The 14,163-nt window shown below is 33.3% G+C and overlaps 2 protein-coding genes and 1 long non-coding RNA gene across 6 annotated transcripts; all 3 read left to right on the forward strand.

Annotated features, from left to right (window-relative positions):
- Positions 1–1,667: 1,667 nt before the first annotated feature.
- Positions 1,668–13,941, forward strand: LOC138128986 (uncharacterized). Of its 4 annotated transcripts, none has more exons than XR_011158990.1 (4): positions 1,668–1,795; positions 1,848–2,085; positions 8,356–8,489; positions 8,541–8,879. XR_011158990.1 is itself a non-coding variant. In XM_069045231.1 (4 exons), the coding sequence occupies exons 1-4, from the start codon at positions 13,014–13,016 to the stop codon at positions 13,902–13,904; spliced, it is 738 nt and encodes a 245-aa protein (XP_068901332.1). In that variant the 5' UTR covers positions 12,917–13,013; the 3' UTR covers positions 13,905–13,941. The 4 variants fall into 4 exon arrangements, 1 of the variants encoding a protein (XP_068901332.1); XR_011158989.1 differs by lacking the exons at positions 1,668–1,795; positions 1,848–2,085; positions 8,541–8,879 and adding exons at positions 7,858–8,013; positions 8,068–8,305; positions 13,603–13,941; XR_011158988.1 differs by lacking the exons at positions 1,668–1,795; positions 1,848–2,085 and adding exons at positions 7,858–8,013; positions 8,068–8,305.
- On the forward strand, positions 5,161–6,203 carry LOC138128838 (uncharacterized). The gene is made up of 4 exons (XM_069045041.1): positions 5,161–5,313; positions 5,366–5,603; positions 5,656–5,789; positions 5,843–6,203. The coding sequence occupies exons 1-4, from the start codon at positions 5,250–5,252 to the stop codon at positions 6,142–6,144; spliced, it is 738 nt and encodes a 245-aa protein (XP_068901142.1). The 5' UTR covers positions 5,161–5,249; the 3' UTR covers positions 6,145–6,203.
- LOC138130019 (uncharacterized) lies at positions 11,387–11,941 on the forward strand. The gene is made up of 2 exons (XR_011159461.1): positions 11,387–11,710; positions 11,763–11,941. It is a non-coding gene; the product is annotated as an uncharacterized lncRNA (long non-coding RNA).
- Positions 13,942–14,163: the final 222 nt, after the last annotated feature.

A 14,163-nucleotide genomic window follows, 5' to 3' on the forward strand; every position in this document is an offset into this window, starting at 1 on the left:
ACTGGTTTTCACGGTCTTAGCTGCGTTAAAAGCTTGGGAAGAATTCCAAGACACAATGAACTTAATTCTATTATTCAACGAGCCTTATCATCCGCTCATTTTCATTGCACCCTTGAACCCAATGGTTTATCTCGTGATGATGGCAAGAGACCAGACGGAGCAACCCTTATTCCGTGGTCAAAGGGTCAACGTCTTATATGGGACGTTACTTGTGTTGATACCCTAGCGTCATCATACTTAAACCATACATCAATGTGTTCTGGAGCCGCAGCAGAAATTGCATGTGTTAAAAAACACAATAAATATAAATCTTTAAAATCTGCTAACTTCATCTTCAAAGCTCTTGCTTTCGAAACTTTAGGTCCTTGGTGCAAAGAAGCAAGTTCCTTTATTGATAACGTCGGTTCAAAATTAATAGCTGAAAGCGGTGATTTGAAGGCGAAATATTTCCTTCGCCAACGTATTTCTTTGGCTATCCAACGAGGAAACGCAGCCAGCATTCGTGGTGCCCTACCCGAGACTACCCCACTGGAAGAGATTTATTTTTTATAGTTTATATTTATGTATGTATATATTTATGTTGTGTTAACTTATTATAGTATCTTTTCGAGGAAAAGGTATGAAATAGAAAAAAAAAAAAAAAAAAAAAAAACACAATCGAATGAAATTGACAGTAACATTTGACTCTGTGATTTACCTACTTGATTTTTTGACTTATTTTTGTTCGTCATAAAATTTATTTTGTCTATAATTGATTTAAAAAATTGAAATTCACGCATAGTTATCCGTGCATGAAGTGGGTCATTTTTTACCTGTATTTTTTTTGCATTGTTAGTAAGATCGAAACCATAGAAACCATACAAAACAGTGTGTGAAATGCGATTTCACGCACACGACTATTTCTGTGTTTCACTTCACGCACTGTTTTTATTAGTTACCTAGCAACATGGTCACTGCATTGAAACTTCAGAGTTCCTTCAAAAATTTGAATTTTTAATTTCAATTTTTTGAATCAATTATAGAAAAAATATTGTTTATATTTCGTGCGTGAAGATGTTTTTGTGCATTCAAAGGCTTATACTGCCTCGACCTTCGTCTCGGCGTAAAAGACCTTTTCATGCACAAAAAACACTCTCTTCACGCACTTAATATAAAAATAACTATTTTCCAACTTTATTTTTTTTTTCTCAAAAATTTCCTTATGTGAGATAACAAAATTTTTATACTGTCATTTAGACAATTAAAGAGGCTATCAGAATCATGAAAAAAAATAAGGGGTTTCCATTTAAAAAAAGGATCGATGATGTCATCACTCAAAAACAAATGACTGCTTGGAATTTTCTTTGGTAGGTACTAAAATATGTATTTTTATAAACTCAAATTGACCTGTTCAAAGATTTTTTTAAAACAAATTTTGTTTAATTTTTAAGGAATTTGTTCCATACTTTTGCCGCTCACTGTAATATCTTCGTAGTAGACTGATCACACCTTAAAACCATTTTCCCCAAATTAAGATTAGAATTAGAATTATGTCGTGCAAAATAAGAAAAATGAAAAGATAATGATAATGGCGTAAACCTTGAATAAACTGGAAGATAAACACAAAAAAAGAAACGAAAGTAGAGTTGTTGTTATGCAGCCGCAACGAGTTTACAAATGCGATTTTAAACAATTCTTCTTATATAAATAGAAGAAAGCACACCTATTCCCAGAGTGTCCCACCGTTTCAAAATGAAGACATTACTATTTTTATGTGTCTTGTGTTTGGTGAACTTTTGCAACCCTGTTAAACTGCGTAAATTATTTCCTCGGAGGAAATTCTTCACTTAAGGCTGTGATTGTTTCAGCTTCAACATTTACAAAATGCAACAAGAGAAAAATTGATTTCAACGATTGCTTATCTGAAGCGATCAAGAACGCCATCTCTCAACTGGATAAACCAATGGAAGAGTACAATTTGCCAAGTTTCGAACCGTTTTTCCTACCGATGATGTTACCCAAAAGAGTCAAAAACGGAAATTTTGACAACAAATTTAAGAATTACAAGATTTCTGGCAATACCAAAATCACCGACTTGAAAGCAACGTAGGTAAGCGTCATTACCATCGCGTTCTCAAAAAGTGTCATTTTTCTAAACAGAATGAATTTCGAAGAGAAAACAATGACCATGGCAATCACAAATCCAGAAGTTCGCTTCGAATTCGATTATGTTACTGAAGGTGTGATGTTTCTTATGCCAATTGATAGTTCAGGTCCTGCACTTGTCACTGCACGTGAGTGTTTCATAATCATAACGCATCAAAGATGAAGAAACTTCACAGGTTATTTCAGAAAATACTACTTACATGTTGACTTTTACGTTCGAGGATTACACGAAGGACAAACAAAATTATTTTCTGGTGATCGACACCAAACTGGAGATGGACGTGCAGTCGATGACGTTCCATTTTGAAAATTTATTCAAGGACAAGGTTTTAAACGAAGCGTTTAATCGAGAACTCGGTGCCAAGACGAAGAAAGTGCTTGAGTACGCTTTTCCTATTTACCTTGACAGTTATGGGCAAGGTTATGAGAGAGTTTTCAACAATTTCTTGGAAAAAGTTCCTCTCACTGCGATTTTTGATGGTCTATAATCTGTATCTTCTCTTCTTTTAAATAAATAATCTTTGATCCAAGTTTGTTAATTTTACCGAAAATATTTCTCTTTAGTGTGTCTCTGTCAAGATTTCTGTTTCACAAGAAATGAAAATTACAGTCAACTAAGCAAAAAAAACAACTTTCTTTTTTGGACTAACATGAACAGAATTCTTCTTTTGTAAATTGGAAATTTACAAAGATCTAGATACTTAAAAATATGTTCTGGATTTTTTTTATTGTACAGATACTGTAAAGCTGATATAGAGCTTTTCCAAAAAAAGAAATCAATCATGAATTAAGTCTTCTAGAAAGAAATGAAGTTTTTTAGAAAGGCAAGATTTGATGTGACTCAATAACAATGCAAAATCTGTTCTAAAAAAGCAAGATTCAAAGTTGGTTATTTCTACGAAATAGTTGAAAAGAAGATAAAGAACCATTTGATTTATAAGAAGAGATGTAAGTTATAAAAGAAAGCATTTTTGAAGGCTGTAACCGTCTTCGATATCATAGATCATCACGCTTTCAGTTTCTTTCATTCGTTCCTCCTTCTCTTGAAACTCCAGCACATTGGCTCATAGAGATTATTTAACTTCTCTACTACAGATTATACAATGAAATTAAGTTGACTAAGTTTAGCCGAGTTTTTCAAGTCATCTCATCCGAAAAAAAAATAAAGTTACAGGGTGTCCCAGAACTGGCGTACATCCCGTTAACTGTAAATGTAAATATTTATTCTGAAATGGATTCTGCAAGGAAAATTGTTTAAATCCTTTTGTTTTTAAGTTACAACGATTTTAATTTGACCAATCATCGTAGACGAATATGAATTCAATTCATCCGTTTCGTAGGAATCAATAGCTCGTGATAGATTTATCTGTAATCTTTCTGTTGTGATTGGCTAACTTAAAATTGCTGTAGTTTAAAAACTATAAGGTTAAACAAAAACATTCTAGTGAAATCTTTCTCAGCAAAAAGAGCGGAGCACGTGGTTAACGGGATGTACGCCAGTTGCCCGGAAAATTGGAAAATTCGGGAAAAAGTGAAAGTACTTTTTTCTATGTGATTTTTGTGATGGATATGCATAATTCCTATTGTGTTTTGTACCTTACAGTCGTGAAAAAGTTTTCAGGAAAAAAAATCGGGGAAAATTACAAAAGAAAGTCAGAAATTTTGGGCACACTGCAAAAATTGTAATTTTTGTATGCATTCTCGATCATGACTGACGATAGGAACGACATATTTGATTAATTTTTTTTTGTTTGATATGCCCCGGGATGGAAATAATTCAATTGAATGTTTTCAATAGAAAAAAAAATCTGGAATATTTGGAGAAAAATCTGGTAAAACTAAATTAAAATAATTCGAGAAAATCTGAAAGTGCTTTTTTGTATGAAGTCGAGACCATAACTGACAATAGGAGCTACATATTTGCTTGATGCTTTTTTTTGTTTTCAATTGAAAAGAAATCTGGAAGATTTGTAGAAAAATCTGGAAAAACGCAATCCAGTAAATTAAAATAAAATTACATTTGCTTTTACTTTTTTGTTGTTTCGCGATCTGTCCAACAAATGTAGTTGTTTTATTTGCATTCCAATTTATTTGCTTACATGCACAAATGTCATTTGCAGCTGATTGTGAAATTGGGAATCAAACCAATCGGATTGTTTACTTGAACACACATCTTGCAATCGAAATCGAAATGTAAATATTGGGTGATTCAAAATAATTGTGGATAAATCTGGCAACTATGTACGAAAATTTATGTGACAATTGTGTGGGTAGGATACAATTGACATTTCTTTGACAGTTCATAGTCGCGCACTTTTGAAAGTTGTCAAATCAATGTGTAATGGAATTTAAAAAATCAAATGTACGCTTATGAAATGTCATACAAATGTCAACTCGATCCCATTCACACAGTTGCCACATACATTTTCGTACATAGTTGCAATACTTATTCACAATCATTTTGAATCGCCCAATAAAACTGCTTCAGATTCATTGTGATTTCAAATTTAATCGAAGAAAATACATCATTTGTTTGGACATGAAATGCTGACTTATTAAATTGTGATTTAAATTCTGGAACAAAACCGCCTGGTTCGAACTCGATCACATTCCAGGCACATCACACATTTCCAGCATTTCAGCAGTGTAGAATACTGCCGATAGAATTCATCTCCTCATTTTTACTTTGTTTACACATTTCCAATAGCTTTTCACAAATTCACAAAATGATCACAAACAAATTTAGGTATTGAAATTTGAACAAGACGTCTGTCGGGTCAGGTCAGGTCAGGTCAAGTTGCGTATTTCTTTAGTACTCATTGAATGATTTAACGTTTTCTTAATATAGAAGGATCACACCTTAAAATTATATTCCTCAAATACAAATTAGAATTTTTTAAAATGATATTGGTTACAATAAGAAAAATGAAGAGATAAATGGCACAAACCTTGAATAAACTGGAAGATAACAACAAAAAAAAAGTCGAGAAAGTTCAATAATTGATATGCGTCTGCAACGAGTTTTCAAATGTGATTTTAATTCTTCTCGATATATAAATACACGAAGACACACCCAGAGTGTCTACAGCAACGACAGTTTCGAAATGAAAACGCTAACGTTGTTGAGCGTCTTGTTTTTGGTGAACTTGTGCAACCCGATCAAAATGCGTAAAATATTTTTTCAGAGGAAATTCTTCACTTAAAGCTGTGATTGTTTCAGCTTCACTATTTACAAAATGCGACAAAAGAAAAACTGATTTCAACGATTGTTTGTCTGGAGCCATCAAGAACGCCATCACCCAACTGGACAAACCAATGGAAGAGTACAACCTGCCAAGCTTGGAACCGTTCTTCATGCCGTTCTTCTTCCCCAAAGCCGGACTGAAACCTGAGTTTGACACCAAAATCAAAAACAACAGGATTTCGGGTCGTACCAAAATCACCGACTTGACAGCAACGTAAGTATTGTAAAAAAGTTGCGTTCCGAAAGAAGTACATTTTTTTCAATAGAATGAATTTCGAAGATAAGACCTTGACGGTGTCGATTACCAATCCCGAAATACGCTACGAATTTGATTATGAAACTAAGGGTGTATTGTTTCTTTTGCCAATTGACACCTCAGGATCCGGGTTGACCACTATACGTAAGTTTCTGTTTACGCATCCAGAAAGAAATACTTTGACAAGATAATTTCAGAAAATGTGACGTACACGTTTAACTTTACATTCGAAGAGTACACCAAGGACAATCAAGATTATCTACTCGTGATTGACAGCAAGATGGTGATGGAGCCACAATCGATGAAAATCTATTTTGGAAATTTTTTCAAGGACAAGATTTTGAACGACGCATTTAGTCATGAACTAACCGCAAACTGGAAAAAAGTTGTCGCCTATTTTATGTCCATCTACTCTGACAGTTATGCCCAAGCTTATGGAGATTTCTTCAACAGATTCTTGGAGAAAGTACCTCTCGCTGAACTTTTTGATGGAGTATAACTTATATTTCTTGTATTAAATTGTTCTTTTGTTGTAAATAAAGTTAGAGTAGATACTTACTCTGTCTTTTGTATTGCAAATAAAGTGAAGAAAATTATCTTGTTACACAAAACGAAGATAGAAACGCTTCAAGTTCTTGTAAGTTGGGTCGGGTTATTGTGAAGCAATATTGTGAAGATTTATGACTTAAAGATTCATGAAAGCAAGCAGGTGAAGATAGATTTTTTTTCGAGAAGAAAATCAGGAGGATTGTTAAAATGACTTTTATAAATAAGTATAAATATTAATTTATAATTATAATACAATAAATTATCGTGCGTTCATTTAAATTTATCCTCAAAGTAGGCGTTGAAGACTCGATTGTGAACGCACTATATGGATAAAGGATCACAGATCAGCTGTTTAAATCTACGCTTTTACACGAGCGGTGCGTTCTCAATCGACTCTCCAACGCCAACTTGGAGGATAAATTTAAATGAACGCACGATATAATGATATACAGGTGTCCCCCAGAAAAAAAGACGAGTTTATAAGGAGGATTTTAATTATTTATACACCAAACTAAATGATTATGAATAGGCTACAAAAAGGCCTAATAAATTCCCGTATAACCCTAAGGGCATCAAGGTTAAACTGTCAAAAAAAAATTTTTTTAATAGGAACACATATTTTTTTTTTGTAATTCTAATAGAGATTTTTATTATGAAAACAACAATATATCACATGTATACACTTACATACCAAAAATACAAAAATAAGTTAATGTTATTTTTTTTAATGTGAAGTTATACTTGTAATACATTGTTGTTTTCAGAATAAAAATCTCTATCGAAATTATGTACTACAAAAAAATATGTATTCCCATTTGAAAAAAAAAAATAATTTTTTGACAGTTTAGCCTTGAAGCCCTTGGAGTGAATTTAGTAGACCGTTTTGTAGCCTATTCACAATCATTTAATTTGATGTATAGATAATTAAAATCCTCCGATAAATAAGGGAGCTATGGACTCTTCTTTTTTTTGGGGACACCTGTATAGCGCGTTCAAATGAAATCCTAGACTGGCAAGGCGTTGGAAACCGTCAATTGTTGTGCTTTTTTAAAGCGTAGATTAATTGAAACATCTTGACAGGTAATCTAAAATTTGGAGCCAAAAAAATCTTTCTTTTTTTTTCTTTGCAATGTTTTACATTAAAAATCGAATAACTTAACGATTCCTATTCTCGAAACAAATATCTAAGGGCACGCTTTGCTGAAAACAAACATGTTCAATCATGTCCCGATTAAACATAAACAAATATCATTCGTGTCAAACGGCGGGAAATTCAAACTTTACACTGTTCTAAACGGTTTCATTTTTCCAACGCCTACTCAGCCCAGGATTTCATTTGAACGCAAAAATATAAATCTGACTTAGTGAATATGTAGTTATTTTTGTTACAAGTAAGACATTGTTTGTGACCTGATCTAAATAATAAGTTTTTCACTTTTCTACGGATCAGATCCATTTTATTGTATTGCCCCATTTTTAACTCCATTTTAATCCTCACTCCTCAATGGTTGCCATCTTCATCGCGATTATTCAACTTTTTTTTACATTGGAATGTTTTAATATCATCTCAAGTGACTGAATATTAAAGCACAAACCTTGAATAAACTGGAAAACAAACAACCAAAAAGAATAAAAATTCAAATCTTGATAGGCGCCTGCAACGAGTTTACAAATGTGATTCTAAACAATTCTCCACGTATAAATAGACGAAACACACCTATTCTTGCAGTGCTGACGACAACTCACAGTTCCAAGATGAAAACGTTAACGTTTTTGAGCGTCTTGTGTTTGGCGAACATCTGCAACCTTAAAAAAATGCGTGAATGATTAGTTTCGGTAGAAATTCTTCATTTACTCTTTGTTGTTGTTTCAGCGTCCACGTTTACAAAATGCGACAAGAGAAAAATCGATTTCAACGACTGCTTGTCTGAAGCCATCAAGAACGCCATCACCCAACTGGATAAACCCATGGAGCAGTACCACCTTTCAAGTTTGGAACCATTCTTTATGCCGTTAATCTTCCCAAAAATAGACAAGGCACCGTACTTTGTAAACAAATTCAAAAACATCAAGATTTTTGGACACACCAAAATCACCGACTTAAAAGCAACGTAAGCATCACCACCATAACCTGTTCCAAAACAGTACCATTTTCCCGTAGAATGAATTTCGAAGATAAGACACTGACCATAGCGATCACCAATCCTGAAGTGCGCTACGAATTCGACTACGAAACTAAATGTATAATGTTTTTCAAGCTAATTGACACCTCGGGAACTGGATTAATCACGACACGTAAGTCTATGGCATTTTTTTTTTTTCAATTTTGAAGGAACACGTTTTTAGAAAATGTGTCATATACGTTTACGTTTACATTCGAAGAGTATACGAGGGACAATCAAGACTATTTGTTGGTGATTGACAGCAAACTGGTGTGGGAGCCACAATCAATGAAAGTCCATTTTGACAATTTATTCAAGGACAAGATCTTAAATGACGGATTTAGTAGAGAAATGAGTGCAGACTGGAAAAAAAGTTTTGTGCAATTTGCACCTCTTTTCCTTGACCGTTACGCGCAAGCTTATGGCAACTTATTCAACAGATTTTTGGAAATAGTACCTCTCACAGATCTTTTTGATGGTGTATGATTTGTGTTTTGTTCCATTAAATGGTTTGATAAATAAATTGTCTTGTAGTATATTATTTACCTTCCCTCGAGATAAAAGTAACGGTCAGCTCAACGAACAAGTTTTTGGAACATTAAGGCAAACATTTTTGCAAAAGCTTAGGAGGATTCTCCATTTCATAGACCTTCATATTTACAGCTCTTGAAATTATTTATATCAACACTTGCTTCTTCAGACACTTCTTCAATACCAGACTGATTGCGTTTATTCAACTCTTTTGACTGACACTTTAAAACAGATTTATCTCGTTTCAAATTGAAAAATAAAAAAACGTTGCATCGGAAATCTTGAATAAAAAACGATAACAAAAAAGTTCACCCTTTGACCCGTTGGCAACAACTTAACAAACCTGATTCTCTACAATTCTTCACGGATAAATACGAAAAAGAACACTTATCTTCAACGACCGTTTCGAAATGAAGACGTTATCATTTTTCTTTCTCAAAATTAGAACATCAGAACTTGCCGTTACCAATGTTGCGTTTTTACATACAGTTTACTTCATTCTTTCGTTGCGTCTCGTTCCACGAATTTTGTAGAGCGAATCTTAGAGAAAAATTCCATAAGATGTTCTCCAAGAAGCTAAAGTGGCGTAATTCTATTTATTACCAAAAAGATCTAGGGAGAGCTGTCAAGGAAATATGATTTATTCAAAAAATGGATGACGGGGAAAGAAATGTTAAGAAGATTAGTAATGATGTCATTTTAGCTTGTTTTTCAAGCAAGCTGAAAACGTTTTGATCATATTCTACGTCAACAATTCAGTAAAGAAGAGGAAATCAACTTTAATATTTTACGATTCTAGGTATACCGAGTGGAACAAAAGTATCAAATAATGGCTGTAACTTTTTAATTTGAAAAATTATGAAAAAATGTTTAATATAAAAATTGTTTGGTTTATTATCATGCATGACGTTTAACAAAAATTGTCAACATTCTTGATATTGCATTTTATTACTTAGTAAGTTAATTTTATCACTTTTGTTTTTTTTTAAATTTTATTCTTTTTCCCCATAATGGCAAAACTGTATTTATGAATACAGAAAGATACGCTTGTTTGAAAATCACACAAAAAATGTATGGGTGCTACTTAAAAAACCAAAGTTGGTTGCCATAGCAGCGAAACAAAAGAAACTTTTATATTAAACATTTTTTCATAAATTGTCAAATTAAAAAGTTACAGCCAATATTTGATACTTTTGTTCCACTCTGTATGTATAATAAAATGAAATGATGTTCCTTGGTAAGCGCATCACTTGAGAACGGTTGGACCGATTTAGCCAATTCTTTTTTTAAAATGTTCGTGATAGTCTGAATCAGGTTTTTATGGAAAAAAAAATTGGAAAAGTTGCTCGGAAAATTGGAAAATTCGGGAAACCTGAAAGTGCTTTTTTCAATGGGAACGGCTGGAACGATTTGGCATTTTCTTTTTAATGTTCGTAATAATCCGTATGAGGTTTTTATGTAAAGGAAAACTGAAAAAGTTGCCTGGAAATAGGAAAATTCGGGAAAAACTGAAAATGCTTTTTTCTATGGGATTTTTGTGATGGATATATAATTCTTTTTTTGTTTTGTTCGTTATAGTCGTGAAAAAGTTTTCAGGAAAAAAAAAATCGGGACAATTACAAAGGAAAGTCGGAAAATTCGGGCAAACTGCAAAAATTATAATTTTTCGTATGCATTCTCGATCATAACTGACGATAGGAACGACATATTTGATTAGTTCTTTTTTTTTTTTTTCAATTGAAAAAAAATCTGGAAGATTTGAAGAAAAATTTGGAAAAACGCAATCCAGTAAATTAAAATAAAATTACATTTGCTTTTACTTTTTTGTTGTTTCGCGATCTGTCCAACAAAATGTAGTTGTTTTATTTCTATTCCAATTTATTTGCCTACATGCACAAATGTCATTTGACAGCTGATTGTGAAATTGGGAATCAAACCAATCGGATTGTTTGCTTGAACATCGATCTTGCAATCGAAATCGAAATGTAAATATTGGGTGATTCAAAATAATTGTGGATAAATCTGGCAACTATGTACAAAAGTTTATGTGACAATTGTGTGGGTAGGATACAATTGACATTTCTTTGACAGTTCATAGTCGCGCACTTTTGAAAGTTGTCAAATCAATGTGTAATGGAATTTAAAAAATCAAATGCACGCTTATGAAATGTCATACAAATGTCAACTCGATCCCATTCACACAGTTGCCACATACATTTTCGTACATAGTTGCAATACTTATTCACAATCATTTTGAATCGCCCAATAAAACTGCTTCAGATTCATTGTGATTTCAAATTTAATCGAAGAAAATACATCATTTCATTTTTACTTTGTTTACACATTTCGAATAGCTTTTCACAAATTCACAAAATGATCACAAACAAATTTAGGTATTGAAATTTGAAGAAGACGTCTGTCGGGTCAGGTCAGGTCAGGTCAAGTTGCGTATTTCTTTAGTACTCATTGAATGATTTAACGTTTTCTTAATATAGACGGATCACACCTTAAAATTATATTCCTCAAATACAAATTAGAATTTTTTAAAATGATATTGGTTACAATAAGAAAAATGAAGAGATAAATGGCACAAACCTTGAATAAACTGGAAGATAACAACAAAAAAAAAGTCGAGAAAGTTCAATAATTGATATGCGTCTGCAACGAGTTTTCAAATGTGATTTTAATTCTTCTCGATATACAAATACAAGAAGACACACCCAGAGTGTCTACACTTCTACAGCAAAGACCGTTTCGAAATGAAGACCTTAACGTTGTTGAGCATCTTGTTTTTGGTGAACTTGTGCAACCCGATCAAAATGCGTAAAATATTTTTTCAGACGAAATTCTTCACTTAAAACTGTGATTGTTTCAGCTTCACCATTTACAAAATGCGACAAAAGAAAAACTGATTTCAACGATTGTTTGTCTGGAGCCATCAAGAACGCCATCACCCAACTGGACAAACCAATGGAAGAGTACAACCTGCCAAGCTTGGAACCGTTTTTCTTGCCGTTCTTCTTCCCCAAAGCCGGACTGAAACCTGAGTTTGACCTGAGAAATGGATGACGGGGAAAGAAATGTTAATAAAATTAGTAATGATGTGATTTTAGCTTGTTTTTCAAGCAAGCTGAAAGAATTCTGTAAAGAAGAAGGAATCAACTTTAATAATATTATACGTTTTATTAATACATAAATTGTATTTTTTTTTTCATAAATCTTTTTACAAATTAGTGAGACTGTTAAATCTTTCAGAGGTGTCAATCTGATAATAATAGTAATAGGACAGTAATTTACATTTTCAAGGTTGGTAACTTTCGATGTCAAAAACATCAAATGACTCTAAACAAACGATATAACAATAACTTCAAATTGAACTTTCAAATGTACCAATGTGAGATTTGTGTTACCAACTATCATAAAATTCCCCAAATTTAAAAACTGAGATTTTTCATTAAAAAGGTGCAAAATAAAATAAGTAGTGTACGATATCTCTGTTTATAGGGAATTTTATGGCATTTACTCATTCATTAAATCCGTGCGTGCTACTAAATGCTTTATTTTTTGGTTGGCAACATATTTACGATTTCATGTTGGTACATTTGACTGTCAAATTCAAATATGACTGTTCAAAAGTCAAAATAAATCAAATTTTAACTGAATATTTACCTAGGAAGCGAATCAGCAGACAACTCTTTGACAAATGACTAGGCGTATGGACGGGAGTGCCAATCCACTAAATTAGTCTCAATCGTTAAAAGTCACCCGGTATATTTGCTAGAGACTAATATCAAAATCTTAATTTATTTTGTCATCTGATGTACGAGTTTATTTTTGATTATTTGTCCTAGCTCCTCAACAACGAATTATTATTCAATGGTAGCTTCACTTTGATTATTCAACTTCTCTTCAAGAGACCACACTTCAAAATTGAGATCAGAATGTTTTAACATCCTTTCAAGTGAGAAAACCTTGAACAAACTGGAAAACAATCAACCAAAAAGAATAAAAATTCTTGATACACGTCTGCAACGAGTTTACAAATGTGATTCTAAACAATTCTTCAGGTATAAATAGACGAAACACACCTATTCTCGCAGTACTGACGACAACTCACAGTTCCAAAATGAAGACATTAACGTTTTTGAGCGTCTTGTGCTTGGCGAACATCTGCAACCTTAAAACAATGCGTGAATGATTAGTTTTGGAAGGAATTCTTCATTTACTCTTTGTTGTTGTTTCAGCGTCCACGTTTACAAAATGCGACAAGAGAAAAATCGATTTCGACGATTGCTTGTCTGAAGCCATCAAGAACGCCATCACCCAACTGGATAAACCCATGGAGCAGTACCACCTCCCAAGTTTGGAACCATTCTTTATGCCGTTAATCTTCCCAAAAATAGACATGGCACCGTACTTTGTAAGCAAATTCAAAAACTTCCAGATTTTTGGACACACCAAAATCACCGACTTGAAAGCAACGTAAGCATCACCACCATACCATGTTCCAAAACAGTACCATTTTTCCCACAGAATAAATTTCGAAGATAAGACGTTGACCATAGCGATCACCAATCCTGAAGTGCGCTACGAATTCGACTACGAAACTAAAAGTATAATGTTTTTCAAGCTAATTGACACCTCGGGAACTGGATTAATCACCACACGTAAGTCTCTGCCATTTTTTTTTTAATTTTGAAGGAACACGATTTTAGAAAATGTGTCGTATACGTTGACGTTTACATTCGAAGAGTATACGAGGGACAATCAAGACTATTTGTTGGTGATTGACAGCAAATTGGTGTGGGAGCCGCAATCAATGAAAATCCATTTTGACAATTTATTCAAGGACAAGATCTTAAACGACGGATATAGTCGAGAACTCAGTGCAGACTGGAAGAAAACTTTTATGCACTTTGCACCTATTTACTCTGACAGTTACGCGCAAGCTTATGGCAACGTCTTCAATAGATTTTTGGAAATAGTACCTCTTGCAGATCTTTTTGATGGCGCATGAATTGTGTTTTCTTCCATTAAATGGTTTGATAAATAAATTGTCTTGGAGTATCTTATTTACCTTTCCTGGATATAAAATAACGGTCATAACGGTCCTCAAGACAAATATTTTTGCTAAGACCTAGGAAGCTTCTACATTCATTCATAGATCTTCATATTTATAGCTCTTGTCGTTCTTCCTAACTTCTCAACAGGTGCATCTTCTGACACTTCTTCAATACCAGACTGACAGAGTTAATTCAATTTTTTTTTCACTGACA

Source organism: Tenebrio molitor, chromosome 4 (assembly GCF_963966145.1).
Source record: "Tenebrio molitor chromosome 4, icTenMoli1.1, whole genome shotgun sequence".
Lineage (NCBI taxonomy): Eukaryota > Metazoa > Arthropoda > Insecta > Coleoptera > Tenebrionidae > Tenebrio > Tenebrio molitor.

What these genes read in the sequence shown, in the direction of transcription:
- LOC138128838 (XM_069045041.1), top strand. Translation starts at nt 5,250, where the DNA reads ATGAAAACGCTAACGTTGTTGAGCGTCTTGTTTTTGGTGAACTTGTGC. An exon ending in ATCACCGACTTGACAGCAAC is followed by an intron (nt 5,604 to 5,655) that starts GTAAGTATTGTA and finishes TTTTTTCAATAG; the next exon opens with AATGAATTTCGAAGATAAGA. An exon ending in ATCCGGGTTGACCACTATAC is followed by an intron (nt 5,790 to 5,842) that starts GTAAGTTTCTGT and finishes AGATAATTTCAG; the next exon opens with AAAATGTGACGTACACGTTT.
- LOC138128986 (XM_069045231.1), top strand. Translation starts at nt 13,014, where the DNA reads ATGAAGACATTAACGTTTTTGAGCGTCTTGTGCTTGGCGAACATCTGC. An exon ending in ATCACCGACTTGAAAGCAAC is followed by an intron (nt 13,370 to 13,420) that starts GTAAGCATCACC and finishes TTTTTCCCACAG; the next exon opens with AATAAATTTCGAAGATAAGA. An exon ending in AACTGGATTAATCACCACAC is followed by an intron (nt 13,555 to 13,602) that starts GTAAGTCTCTGC and finishes ACACGATTTTAG; the next exon opens with AAAATGTGTCGTATACGTTG.